This window comes from Cyprinodon variegatus, unplaced genomic scaffold, assembly GCF_000732505.1.
Source record: "Cyprinodon variegatus isolate N-32 unplaced genomic scaffold, C_variegatus-1.0 Scaffold35, whole genome shotgun sequence".
Lineage (NCBI taxonomy): Eukaryota > Metazoa > Chordata > Actinopteri > Cyprinodontiformes > Cyprinodontidae > Cyprinodon > Cyprinodon variegatus.
The window spans coordinates 1,770,651-1,784,047 of record NW_015150488.1 but is presented as its reverse complement, the minus strand read 5'-3'; the positions used below and the strand labels follow the sequence as shown (position 1 = coordinate 1,784,047).

Below are 13,397 nucleotides of genomic sequence, written 5' to 3'. Positions count from 1 at the left end.
ACATGGCTACACTGGCTTTGGCTGGAATACCTTCTATTTTTTTTTTTTGATAACCAATCAAAAGCACACGAGTTTTGCCTTTGTGGATGGGTTAAAGATTTTTGCCTCCCGACAGAATTTGGTATGAGTTTGATTTATCGGTTAACTCCGCTAGTTGGGAAACAAATCAAGGATTTCACACATCTCAGCTGCTATTGTTGCTGTGATTGGCCAAAAACTCAATATGGAGGCAGGTGCCCATGATGATTTACCCAATAAGCTCTAAGTATTGTAGTGAATGTTTCGTCTTTCGCGAACATTGTATATAGGAGGCTTTCCAGATAGATACTATGTAGTATTTGAAATAGACTCATCAATCTGGCTTTTCCCAGGTTACAGAGCCACAGCTCATGGGAGAATTTTTCGAAACTGACAGTATTGATTGTGCACAATGAAGACCAAGCCTTCATCTAGGAGTAGGGAAAGGAAAACTATTGTTTAAGAAATCCATATTATAAATTCTTAATGAGAGATTGCAACAAGCCCCATAGGCGCTAACAACATGGCAAGGAAGAAAAGAAACTTTGCATACAAGTTAAAAATAAAACTGCACATCTGCCTGAGCACAGCTTCCCCTTAGTACACAATGGTAATGGAAGGTGTGCTGAACTATCTCCTGGACACTCCTAGAAGAAAACCTGTTCTAAAATATCAAAATAAGCTCTAAAATATTTCATATTTACCTTCTAGTAGGAACAAGGAACAGTACAGACGGATCCACTTCAAAGCATGTTCGTGTTTTGGAACACCTCGGTCAAAAGCGAGACCTGAATCCTATTAGAAATCATTTGCATTTCTTGGGAAATAATCTCCACAGATGCAAAGTGACTGACCCTGAGCTATTTTGGAGACACGAATGGGCAAAGATTTCCGTCTGTGGTTGGTAAAGCTAGTAGAGACACACTCCAAATGACATGCAGCTGTAATTGCAGAGTAATAACTACAAAAGGCTGAAAGGAATAGAAAACCATACTTATTGGATTTTAAATCGTAAAAAAAGAAAACATTTCTTTGAATTCACAATTATGGTGTACTTTATTTTGGTCTGTTACTCGATATTTTAATAAAATACACTAAGGTTTGTGGTTATACCATGACAAAATGTGAAAAAGTTTGTAGAGCATGAAGGCCCTGAACAATGAAAACAGACTATGTGCTCTGTTCCAACATCTCCGCCTCATGAAGTTTGGCTCAGTCTCCAATCAAACAGTTTGTTTGTATTAAAAGATCTTTATTTTTCTAATGTTTTATTTGGCGCAGAGCTGTGAAGATGGACTGATCATTCATCAGTGTGTTTAATCAAGCTTTGTACAGTACATCTATCAGGAGGCACATGACTTACTCAGCCCCAAGCTGCATTAAATCAATGTTTATTGAGTATTGAAAAAAATATAATCTTTCTGCAATAGGACCAAAGCTATAACGGCTGTTATCAAAATCTGTCTTTTTGCGTAAGCTCTTAAAAGTTTTGGATGGACTTGATAAACAAACTTGTTCCCATTAAAGGTGGGTCGATCTTCCTGCCTTGTACAGGGTGTGTTCCTATTACATCTAGGGTTTGATATCTTAAAATAGGCTCATTGTTGGTCAAAGTTCAGAAAAAGGTTAGATCTGTTCCTTAGTTACCCCTTTGTTAGCAATGATAAATCAAGAGGCAGGCTCTCATCAGTTTCCAGACATGTGGTTGCATTTATACAACTTACTAAAAAATTACTCACTCTGATGTGTTTGTCTCTGCATTTTCCTTTCTATTTTATTTAATTGTTTCCATTACACAGATGAAAAAAGGGGCTAAAACGCAGAAATATTTTTGCAGTCCAAGAGCCCTCTACTGCATTTCATTTGGCTCGTTTTTGACTCATGGTTTATTATAAGCTTCACCAGGGAAAAAATGGAGAGCCCTAAAAAGATGTAGAAATAATGGCAAATAGGCCGCACTTTCTAGTTAGAAGCACTTCATCTTCTGGTGATTGACACTTTTTTCCCCCAAGTCCAAATAAGGCAGCCAAACACAATCAGCTCACACATTTTCAACCACAATCTATACATTTAAAAATATGATGGCAGTTCCTACTAATTTATCTGCCATGTTAAAAAGATATATTAAAAAATTAACCCTTTAACACAAAGTGTATTATTTTTGATATGAGTTTTTAAGATCACATCATCATCAAGGAGATATTTTTGTTCTTGAAAAATAAAACTCATGCAAACAGATGTGAGAAAAGAAAATGTATAATTAATTGCACAGAAATGCCTAATGTATTAAAAATTATACAAATAACATCCCTTTTAATTCATTCAAATTTAATGTGTCTTTTAAATTTGTTATAAAGTTCAATGAACTCTCTAGTTTCGACAAATTTACATTTTCTGACTAATGTTTTATGTTTTATGCTTTAAAGGGTTAATACCATGAACAATTTGTTGATCTGTACTGACCAGAGGCTCCAATGGTTTATCTTTATGCTCTAGGTATTCCTCAGTGGATGGAATAATTTTTGAAAGAGTACATGCACAAAAATGTTAATCTGATGTATTTTAAAGATACATTTGTTCCCCATTAAGCTCTAAGTTTGCTAATCACAGAAATCTTTAACCAAAATAATGTTAATAAATTATTGAAACCTAAGCCACCCACCAATGCCATAGAGCTCAATCTCATTTGTGGCATTTATTGTCCAGCTTTAATTTCATTTTGCTTCTCATACAATAATCATCATTTTATCTAAGATGGTCAGCATCTGTTTTCCCGATAATGAAGTTTCTGTTTCCTGAGTCATAGTGTTTAGTTTTCTGCTACAGTACAGCTGGGCTCCAGTCATAGCTGTTCCGTAGGGACAACATGCTGGGCTAGGGGGAGGATTAGGTGCTGCAGGTGTCTTTGAGGAAACCGTTGGCTTGCTTTCAAGGAACAAGTGAGTCACTACATGGTCATCATACTGGACTGAGTCATGAACCTTTTGTTGAATTCTTTTTTTTTTTCAGTTTCCCAGACCCTACTTTACGCTGTCTGACTTAAAGCATTAAAATTAACCCTAAAGCTTATTTCTTAATTTGTCATATTACTCTGGCTCAACTTTTTTTCGCCAAGACTTTTTTGTACGCTGCTTTTCTCTTTTTTTTTTCTTGTTCATTTCCTCTTGGTTGTCACCCATTTGATGTTGTTATGTCCAACCATGACATGCTGCAGTGGCTGAACTGTTGCTGGACCGATGCCTTTCACAATTCTAGAGATTAGTGACAGTTTGTGAGAGCGGATTCAGAGTAGTTTCTGTGGGTACCCATTTCTTTTTCCACACAACAGTGAACATAAAGTAACATGCAGGACTGGAAAGCAGAGCTTTGAAGGCGAAAGCTCTACATGCTAGTTATAAATGCAAAATAAAAAGCAAAATAAAATGGCAATATTCTTTAAAAGCCCTTTCCCATACATGAATTAGGTTTGTTTCTTCTGTAATCTTCTAAAAAGGATCAAAGTTAATAGTTCTAATTTCAAGCCTTTAATTTCTACTTAAGTTCATGGTAAGTATAATTTGTGCCATCAGCAGTGGAAAAAAACAGTCTCCCAACATTTTCATATCAAGCATTTTGAGAGGCTCACTCTTAAAGTCTTTGGCCATCTCTCAAAATTTTATAGAATATCAATTTCCGTTAAAAGCAGTTTGTTACTCATCTGTCCTTTAAAACACTAAACTACCATGTTAAAATGTATACTAAGGAAAAATTGAGTGTTCTCTTAGTATCCACATTCACACTGAAGAGTGTTTTTTAAGTGACTTCATAGCACTTACATATGGTGTATTATCTGTTACTAAAAAAGAATTTAATGACCGCCAGGTCACATGTTATGACGGTGTTATTAAAACTAATAATAGAGGGCATAAAATAAACAAATACTTTATGCATAAATAGAACAAAAAGAAAATTTTTTCTGTGTGTTGATTGACCAACCCAATAATTTTCTGAATATTCCCAAAGTTGTTTTTTGATTCCAGCAGAACATGAAAAGCTTGAAAGCTAAACCAAGGTTTCTTTTGGGTTTTGTTTTAAGGTGACACCCACAATTTCTGTAGAAAAAAAGGCTCTATTTTCAGTCCTATATGCTCCAAACTGCTTATTTTTGCTTGAGTTTGCAATCTGATTCTCTACTTTATGATGCAGCATGCACTTTTAACAGAAGACGGGTTTGGAAGAAACATGCCTCCTGGAAGTCATATGTATTTCTTACAGAACAGCCTTCTTTTGGACTCCAGAGCACTGGAGACGGACTGTTTGGGGCGACTAACCATCCCTCTGTGTCTGACCAGCCAATCTGGCTCTGGCATTTGCAAGAAGACCATAATAGTCTGACTATATTGTTTGGTGCAGGTGGGATTATGGTTCAGGAGTTCTGCCCAGTCCTACAATTTCAGTTTAGACAATTTCATAGTCATAGTTTTTGGTAGACATTTTTTCCACTTGCACAAAGCAACCTCCAGAAAATAAATGGATACAAGCCAACACAAAGTCCTGACTTCAGCCTGGTATGACTCCTTTAGGATGAATTAGATCAAAGGGTGAAACCCAGAAAAAAATGTCCCAGTTTTCAATAAACCTTGTAGCTTGGTTGGCTCAACATCATATGGATATTTGGCCAACAAGCATAGATGTCACTCAAGTTATTATGAAGACAGATGATCAAACGACTTTGGCAACATAGTGTATGTGTTTGTGTTCATCTAAGTTTGCAGGAAGCCAATACCTCTGAGGTTTTACTATGTCTGCATTCTTAGAAAGAAACCTTAGATATTATTTAGTGTGCATAAAAAGAAACCTTGATTGCGAACATACACCCCTTATTATTCACCAAAGCTGGCTTTTGTATCTTTCGCGGCCAGAAACATTTTCCATCTTTGGCACGTAGAAAGTCTCAAACCTTTTCCTGTTAATGAAAAACGGATACATGAGCCACTTTGACACCCGGACATGTGTTTACCACACAAACATGTGTCTTTGTGCTCATCTGAGATGAGCTCATTTCCAGAAAATGCAGCAAGTTTCTCCACAAAATTCCATAAACATCTATCTACATCCTCCCTGTAGTATGTTTTGATGTTACATTTCTACGGGTTGCAGCAATTCCTGCTTTCCAGGATTGCAAATTTCTTTTTGGATAACTGGAATGGTAGTGCAAAGCTTTTACTGAACTTAGAATCACCTTTGATTTCAAGCAGGGTCTGGCATAAATAATGTTTTAGATGGAAGAGTTCAAGGTTTACCGCATTAACAATCCTTCCTGTTTCATTTTTTTCCTTCTGTTTCACAGGCTTCCGAACTGACGCCAACCTTACAGGCTGAGATGGAAGTGAAGGAAGCCATCCAGGGTGCCATCCATGGAGACAATGGCGAGGTTGTCCAGATCGTTAGCTCGGTGGCCACCTGATAGACCGTTGATACGTCGCAGACCTGAACCTTGCCATGCAGCGTGGCCCTGTGGAAAAGTCCGATAAGCCATTGAGCTAAAAAGTTACCTAAGGTCACAGATGAAATGGAGAAAGAATGATTTTTTTACTCTGTGTTTTATTTTGCAAACTACTCCTGTTTTTTGGTTTTTTAACGGCAAATGGTAAACATTGTGAGATGGTGTTTACAAGTTATCTTTTAAAAAGATGTCAACTTCCAAATTATCTGTGGTCATTCTTGCTCTTTATAACCAGAAGGACCTGAACTACTGTAGGACAACCGGAGTGTTCAGTTCGCTGTTATTCCAACAGCTTTGGAAAGATCTAATAGAAGTCAATATCTAGCTTTCCAAACCCCCCCAAATCCCACTGGAGTTTCTGTGGCCTTTCTCATCCTTACTTTCCACAGTGCACACCAATGAGAAAGTAGATTTAGATAAGGACAGCTACTCTTGTTTGTGTTGAATTAGATTGGTTGTCTATACCATAATTCAGTCCACATTAGGCCCCCCAGCTGTGAGCTGCACCGCTCTTTGTTTTGGCTGGCATTTTTCCATATCCCCTCAGCCTCAGAGTTTTGAATTACTTGTTATATTTATATAATTGTAAAGAGAAGCTATAATTTTAGAGACAACCATAAGGGGAAGACATGACAAGATGCTTGTAGACCTCCAGGGAAACCCTTAAGTTGTTTATTCCTCTCAGTTTTGTCTGTATGACAGATCCACTTTTGTGAATAAAACATGCTTGTGGCCACCATAAAAAACCTTGCTTTTATTTTGGTTTCTTTCGCTCTTTACCGTCTACATTAAAATGAATGTGCTTTCAAGGTCTTCTTTCATCCACAGAGAGAGAGACAATTGATGTCTCCCTGAGATGATAGTGTGGGTTTGAGGTTGTTGAGGTTTTATGTTGAGCTAATTGTTTCAATGTTCTGGAAATAAATAAATAAGAATCATGTTAGCTTCGCTAACCATAAGAATAGGCTACTGTCCTGTGAACATTACTGGCAAAAATGCAGCAAAATGAGCTCAGCGTAGTTTTTTTGCTTAGACTGTAATTAATTTATCTCTCATAATTGTGTATCCACTATAATTTAGCTAAATTGAACACATTTCTGCTTATTTCTTTTTTTCTTTGTATAAATACAGAGGATATGTTGTTGTAATTGAGAGATGTTCCGCTAATGATGTATATCCTTGCAGTCAGACAGTGCAGATAAGAGAGACACTCTGAGACCGTATGTGTTCCAGTGAGCATGTTTCCCATGCTCGGTGTGATGTAATGGTGTATTTTGGATTGAGGATGTGAACCAGGCAACTAAATGAACTTGATAAAACAACATCTTTGGTCTTGGCTGCTTTCTTTTGTTTCCTTTGAGTCTAGTGTAGCTGTCTCAGACTCCCTTTAAAAGCCCTCTTCACTGCATCTGTTTTGTTTTTCCTCCACTCCCACTGAACTTGTGTTTCCTCCACTCTCTCCCCTTTGGAAGTCCCGCTAAAGTCAATTTACTCCCCCTTTCAGACTGTACACAAAGCTGGGCTAATATTTCATGGGATGGCCCACGGGGTCTATTCCTTGCCATAGCTGATTTCAAATGATGTAGCCCTGCCAGAAAGCCCTCCATTAAATCTTGCTCTTGGAAGGGAAGAGACACAGTTCTTCACTTTTACAACATTTGGCCCGGTCCAGGAGCACGAGTGGTAACCATGGTAAACGTCCCTCTGCTTGGCTGGCTCTAAGACAACCTGCTGAAAGCAGGAATGAGTGATGGATGGAAAGATGAGGTAGTTTGGAAAAGAGGGAGCAGAGTGAAGGAGCGAGACTAGGCAGGTTATCGTTTCCTTCCTCATGCAACATGGAGGTACTGTTTCCTTATATGTGACTTCAGCTGCATGTCTCACCTCGCTCAAAGCTTTAACAGGGTTGGTGAGGTTACCACACTATGTGAAAACATGAATGACTGTATCTATTGGATTAATAACAAACATATAAATGCAATGTTTCTTTCCCAATTAAACATAGTAAACATAATAATAAAAAATGTTAGAATATGCAAACAACCTTTATCAGACCCACTGATAAACATCAGTTAAACAACATATTCAATACATGATAAATATTAATTTATATGCAATTTGAAAAGATCTTACAGTGAGTAATAAAATATAATAGAATATAAAATCCTTTTATTGTCCCACAATGGGGAAATTCTGTTTACAGCAGCAAAAAGATAATAGAAAAAAATGGTCATGCAAATGTGGACCTTAGAAATATGTATAAGAATAACATAATAGTGAGGAGTTAAAAAAATGAGCAATAAAATACTGTACGGTAAAATCTTTTAGCAATATAAAATTTTGCACCTAGAGAAAAAATAACCAATATACAGCTATGAACCTGTTTGCAATAATGGATATTGTAAAATGACAGCAGAATGTTATTTAACGGACTAAGGTAGAAACTGTGCAAAATCAGCATGAATGTAACAACTTATTGAGGTTGTTGGGAACAGTGGTGGTTATAGAGTCTTACAGCTGCTGGGAGGAAGGATCTGTGATCACTTTACCTGGTGCATTTAAGGTGCAGCAGTCTGTCGCTGAAGGAGATCTCCACCTTTGCAACAGCTTCATGCATGGGGTAGGAGACATTATCCTACAGAGATGTTAATTTAGTTAGGATCCTTTTGTTTCCCACCTCCTGCACTGAGTCCAGAGGGCATCCAATCACAGAACTGGCCTTCCTGATCAGCTAAAAGAAAATGCTTCAATAGAAGCTGCTTATATGAAATGTATTTGGATAAATAGTTGGATTTATAAAGCAGGAGAGTGGCAAGAAATCCTAATATCCTGCAAAGGTGAGCAGAGAGGAAGGTTGGATAGAGATGAACCTGTGAAGGTTGTTGACCTGTTCCACTAAATTTGTGCAAATGAGCTGGTGTTAAGGTTTATGGCTGCTTTAGGTACCACTGGTCATGGTGAGACGCAGCAGCAGTGTGTGAGGTAATGCATTTCTAGGGCTTTTTAAAAGTTTTCTTAACTTTCTCCAACTGTGAAGATAATCACAGCAAGGATTTACCCTTGATCGGGGGGTATGCTTCTCCTGATGTGTTTATGTCATGTTTTACTTGTGAACACCTCATACACAAACCTCTTTAACATCCATGAAGAGGAGTACTGTTGCTAGCAGTATGATTGCAAACATTTTCACTGTTTCAAAAAGGGGCAAAAAGGTTATTTTATTCTGATAGAATAATGCAAAAATAAAAAAGAAAACTACAAAGTTTTTCTATTTTTTTCTTCTATGACGTGATTTAAGCAGTCCTCATACATCTTTTTTATTCTTCATTAAATCATTCTCACCTCTATGCCCCCCATAACAAAACTCCCCACAGCATAAACCAAATAAAAGGGTGTTGTTGAGTCACTCCTGACAGGTTAAATCTTTGTGTTTTTCTTTCAATTATTTGTTGAAGCTACACATACTTTACTTTTTAGTAGGTTTATCTGTTGCTGTCAGCCTTCGGAATGCTGGCAGACCCAACACTAACTGCAGCTATCCTTTCACAACAGAAAGGAGTCAAGTTCCTGTCTGATACAGCTGTGCTCTCAGATCCAAACACTAGTCAAAAGATGAGCATCAGGTGATGGTACTACCTGAATGTTTCATTGCAAATCTCTAGTTGGAGCAACAATATAATTTAGAAGTATAGAACGAGACACTGTGGTTGTTTAGAGATGGATAGAAAAATACAGCCAGATAACTTTGCAAAAAAAAACAAAAAGCAAAAAAAAGATGGATAGACTTATTGTTTAAACAAGGCCAAAGAGATTTCGGAGAAAACAATGGGATAATAAACACTGGTGTGAAAGAACATAACAGTACTGGTGGGTAACAAAAAGACAAAATACGTGAAAAAATGAAATAGTTGGATTACTGTTATTTTTATAATTCATTTAGCAGAGTACTCTACACAGTAATTCAAAATACTTTAAGTATTTTAGACTAACCCAGAGGTAAAGTGATACTAATGGAATGAAGATGATCGAGGATTTTACAACAAATGGTGTTGAATGAGGGATTTAGATTCATTACCATGAAGTTTGGTTACTTTGACTAGACCTCTTTTAACTCTGTAGAGGAGGTTAAAACAAAATTAAATCAATCTGTTTAGCTAGCTGTAAACATATACACATTGTTTTGTTTTGCTTGATTGCAGCTAGTGCAAAATTCTGCTGCAAGGATTTTGACAAGTACAACCAGAAGAGCTTACGTAACTCCAGTCCTCCAAGCTCTACACTGGCTTCTGATTGAATACCGCATAAGCTTTAAAATTCTGGTCCTGACCTTAAGAGCCCTGCATAGGCAGGCTCCTTTTTACATCTGGAACTTGATTCAGCCTCACTTCTCTGTTTGCAGTCTGAGATCTGCTGAAAAAAGCTTGTTAATGGTCCCTCGAACCCGTTTTAGGATGAGAGGTGATAGGTCCTTCCAAGCTGTCAAACCCAGACTGTAGAAGGCAAGACAAGGCAAATTTATTTGTATAGCACAATTCAGTTCAAAGACAATGCAAAGTGCTTTACATGATTAAAATATAGGACAATAAAACAGAATCAATGCAAGTAGGAAAAAAATAAAATAAAATAAAAAATGCAGAAACAAAAAGAATATTAAAACCAGTTGGACTAAAGAAAATAAAAAAGTTGAACTAATGGAATGCACTCCCACTTTACCGGCACTCGGGGAACTCCATGGATGATATGAAAAAAACATCTAAAATCATTTTTTAACCAAGCATTTTAGACCGTTTTATCAAGGGCTGCTATGATTGTATTTATCTTGTCTATCTGGTGCTGCTTTGTATTTTATGCCCCATATTGTACAGCACTCTGTGACACTTGTCTGATAAATGATCTATATAAATAAACCTCACTTACTTACTTACTTGTATAGCAACTAGGTAGAAATTAAGAAAATCTGGAGATTGGCCTCAATTAATTAGATGATTCAAGTTCAAAAGAAATTTATCAGGAGCTTTGATGAAGAAAGGCTAATTTATAAAGTGAACTCAGCTGGAAAATGTATTTTTTTGGGTGAAAACAGATATTTGTGATGTAACTAATTGTCTCATCACATACAGATGTTAGATATTGTCATACAGTCATCTTATCTGTTGTTTACCAGCTTGAACAATAATTATTGAAGTTATTCGTGGTAATAGGCCCTAACCCAAATTAGCTGCTAAACTCAGAGATAAATGAAACAGTTTAAATCTCTGTGCAACCGAGTTGGAATTTTTGATTTAGGTTCCAAGTAATGTTAACAATTTGTACATGTTTCTTGTGATTGGAAGTGATGTGAATATATTAGAGTGATATATTGTCCCAACATGAATGTGGTATTCAATCTATGGTGGGAACTGAATATTCAGGCGTTGACCAACTCAAAGATTGGAACTACGGTAATTACTGAGAATGAATCAGACATAGAAGAGGAAGTAAGCAACTGGTTGGTAATTAGTAAAAGGTTTGAATGATATAAACCCAAAAAGATTGTTCCACTAGGGGTTGACAAGAAGAGACAATATATACTCATGTTATGTTGTTTGATTACCTTTAGATACTACTGTGTTTTTTCCTTTTACAGAGTTCTAAGAAAAAAAAAAACAGCTTCAAATACAGATCTACCAGGTTTAGACATAATTATGTGCCTAAATCTAGCTGCCTATTTTTAGAAAAAGATAAACTAAAGAAAACCATTTATAATTTTGATTCTATTTACTATGATGTACTGAATTAATACAAGTCCATTTTCCTGTTTTTGTCATATTTATTTTAATGTTGTGATAATCCTATTCTTTGATTTGATTTAAACTGTGATCCATGTTTACACCTCCACTGTGTTTGGTAGATTTAAAGCCAAACATTTTAAGAACCATCATTAAATGCATCCCACAAAACCTCCTGTACAACAAGGGGTCTCAAACATGTCAGCCTCTGACCCACAAACCAAAGGAGACTCATGATCAAAGCTAAAGGCTAACTAAAATACAAACACGAACAAAATCAATTCATCAAAACAAAATACCTGTATTGCATTTAGACAACCTCTACGTTTGTTTAGCTCTTTAAATGTTATAGCATGAATATGGTTTACAGTTAGTGTTTTAATTGTTTATTTTTATTTCTGTAAAAATTGCAAGACCCTGTAGACCACCTGTTGATCACTGATCTCAGTTATCTGACCCCAACATAAGGAAATCATTGTTGCACAGCATAACCCGGACAAATCCTATATTATATTTATGACAATAAAGATTATATAAAGCATTTTATATTAATAAAGATTATAATAATAATTATTTTTTGTGTGGCTACAATGATCTTTTTAATCACATTAAAGGTTTATTCACATAAACAGGGGCCAACAAGGGCCAACTCAATGTAGATCTACTCCTACTCCCTGTTATGGACCCTCTAATGAAGATATAATACCAAATCAGTTTTGTATGATGATGTGCATTGGAACAGAAACTGTAATTGATTGGTACCTTTCATAAACATATATATTTTTTAACTTACATGTTTACTTTAACAATAATTGAATAGTGGAGGATTTTTGCTAATTTTTGGAAAGACCCACTCTCTCCAATGCAAAAAAAAAAAAAAAAAAAATTAATAAATAAAAAAATGCACATGCACCACCCTGTACCCGCTCCCTAGAGGGAACGTCTCGGGAGAGCATGCACGAGCCCATTTCTGTTTAAAAGCTGCTGTTTGCATCAAGATTTGCACTTTTTTTCCCCACTATGTCAGACTCACAACCAGTAGGTGAAAATGGGGATGAGCATGTAGGAGGTAAACTTTACGAAAAAACATATCACCAGAATGATTGACATGTAGGAGGACCATTTATTTTGATGATCCACCCCGAAGAAAAACCCACCCTCCACTATACCTTTATCATTTTAATCTGTAATGGCTTTTGAGCTCTTGTAATATATATAAAATGAAACATTGCCTTGTTTTTTTTTTATTTTATTATTTTGTACCATTTTTTTTTATTTATGTGCCCCCATAAAAAAAAAATAATAATAATTAAAATTAAATTAGAATCCCTGACCACCAATTCAAATATGGCCCAATCTCTATACTAGAAATAATAGACATCCATATGAACCTATGGCTTCTGAGCTCATTGCTAACCTTTATGTTATGATGTTGCGCAGCTTTGTGCGCTCGCGCACCTGCTGCGCGCTGATGACCGTGACACCTGGAAACAGCTCTCCGAGTTAGAGCGCCTTCCCTGTAAAGCTTGTTTTAATTGAAGCTTTTAAGAAACGGATGATAACTCATCCAGACAGCGCAGGGAATCCCTCGCCATGTGAGAAGCACTAAAAGTTAGAGGAGGGAGCGCGGAGTCCAGCTGAAGCAGCCTGGATGGGAGGAACCCCTTGGCTTTTTTGGGGGAGCAGATGTATGAGAGAAGTGGGATACAGACTTCACAAAAACAGTCGCTTAAAAAACCCTTCCCCGGCCATCGAAACACCTTTTTTTCCCCCCGAAGCAAACTGCAAAGTTGGCAGCTCGGAATTTTTTTTTAACATTCTGGAGTTTTTATCGTCTGTGGTGAGTTGAATATAAATTGAGCGTCTTTCTGTCTCGTTGAATGATTTGTTGCTCAGAGTGTCCCGAGTTTGAACCTCCTCACGTGATGAAATGAGGAGGTAACTCATTCTTGCAGAGAGAGATGACTTCTTATGTTCCCAGCTGTTCTGGTCTTGCTTTCCACCTCTGCGTTTATTGTGATTTGACAGCACGTCAATCTGTCAGAATCCGAATCAGACATACTTTAATAATCCCAGAGGAAAATTACTTTTGTTACACGCTCCAGATATACAAACATTATATATAT

The 13,397-nt window shown here is 36.7% G+C and overlaps 2 protein-coding genes across 4 annotated transcripts in view; both read left to right on the top strand.

The window, feature by feature from the left end:
* The window catches only part of banp (BTG3 associated nuclear protein), a 51,360-nt gene extending 44,546 nt beyond the window's left edge, over positions 1-6,814 (top strand). Inside the window, exon 13 of one of the 2 annotated variants that reach the window (XM_015404458.1) lies at positions 5,348-6,814. In XM_015404458.1, the coding sequence (XP_015259944.1) occupies positions 5,348-5,464 (117 nt within the window). In that variant the 3' untranslated portion in view covers positions 5,465-6,814. The remainder of the gene's footprint in view (positions 1-5,347) is intronic. The other variant, XM_015404451.1, reaches the window with a different exon arrangement.
* Positions 6,815-13,003: 6,189 nt separating this feature from the next.
* The window catches only part of znf469 (zinc finger protein 469), a 306,945-nt gene continuing 306,551 nt past the window's right edge, over positions 13,004-13,397 (top strand). For both annotated transcript variants that reach the window (XM_015403769.1, XM_015403762.1), the window contains exon 1: positions 13,004-13,111. The gene's annotated coding sequence lies outside the window, so the exon portion shown is untranslated. The remainder of the gene's footprint in view (positions 13,112-13,397) is intronic.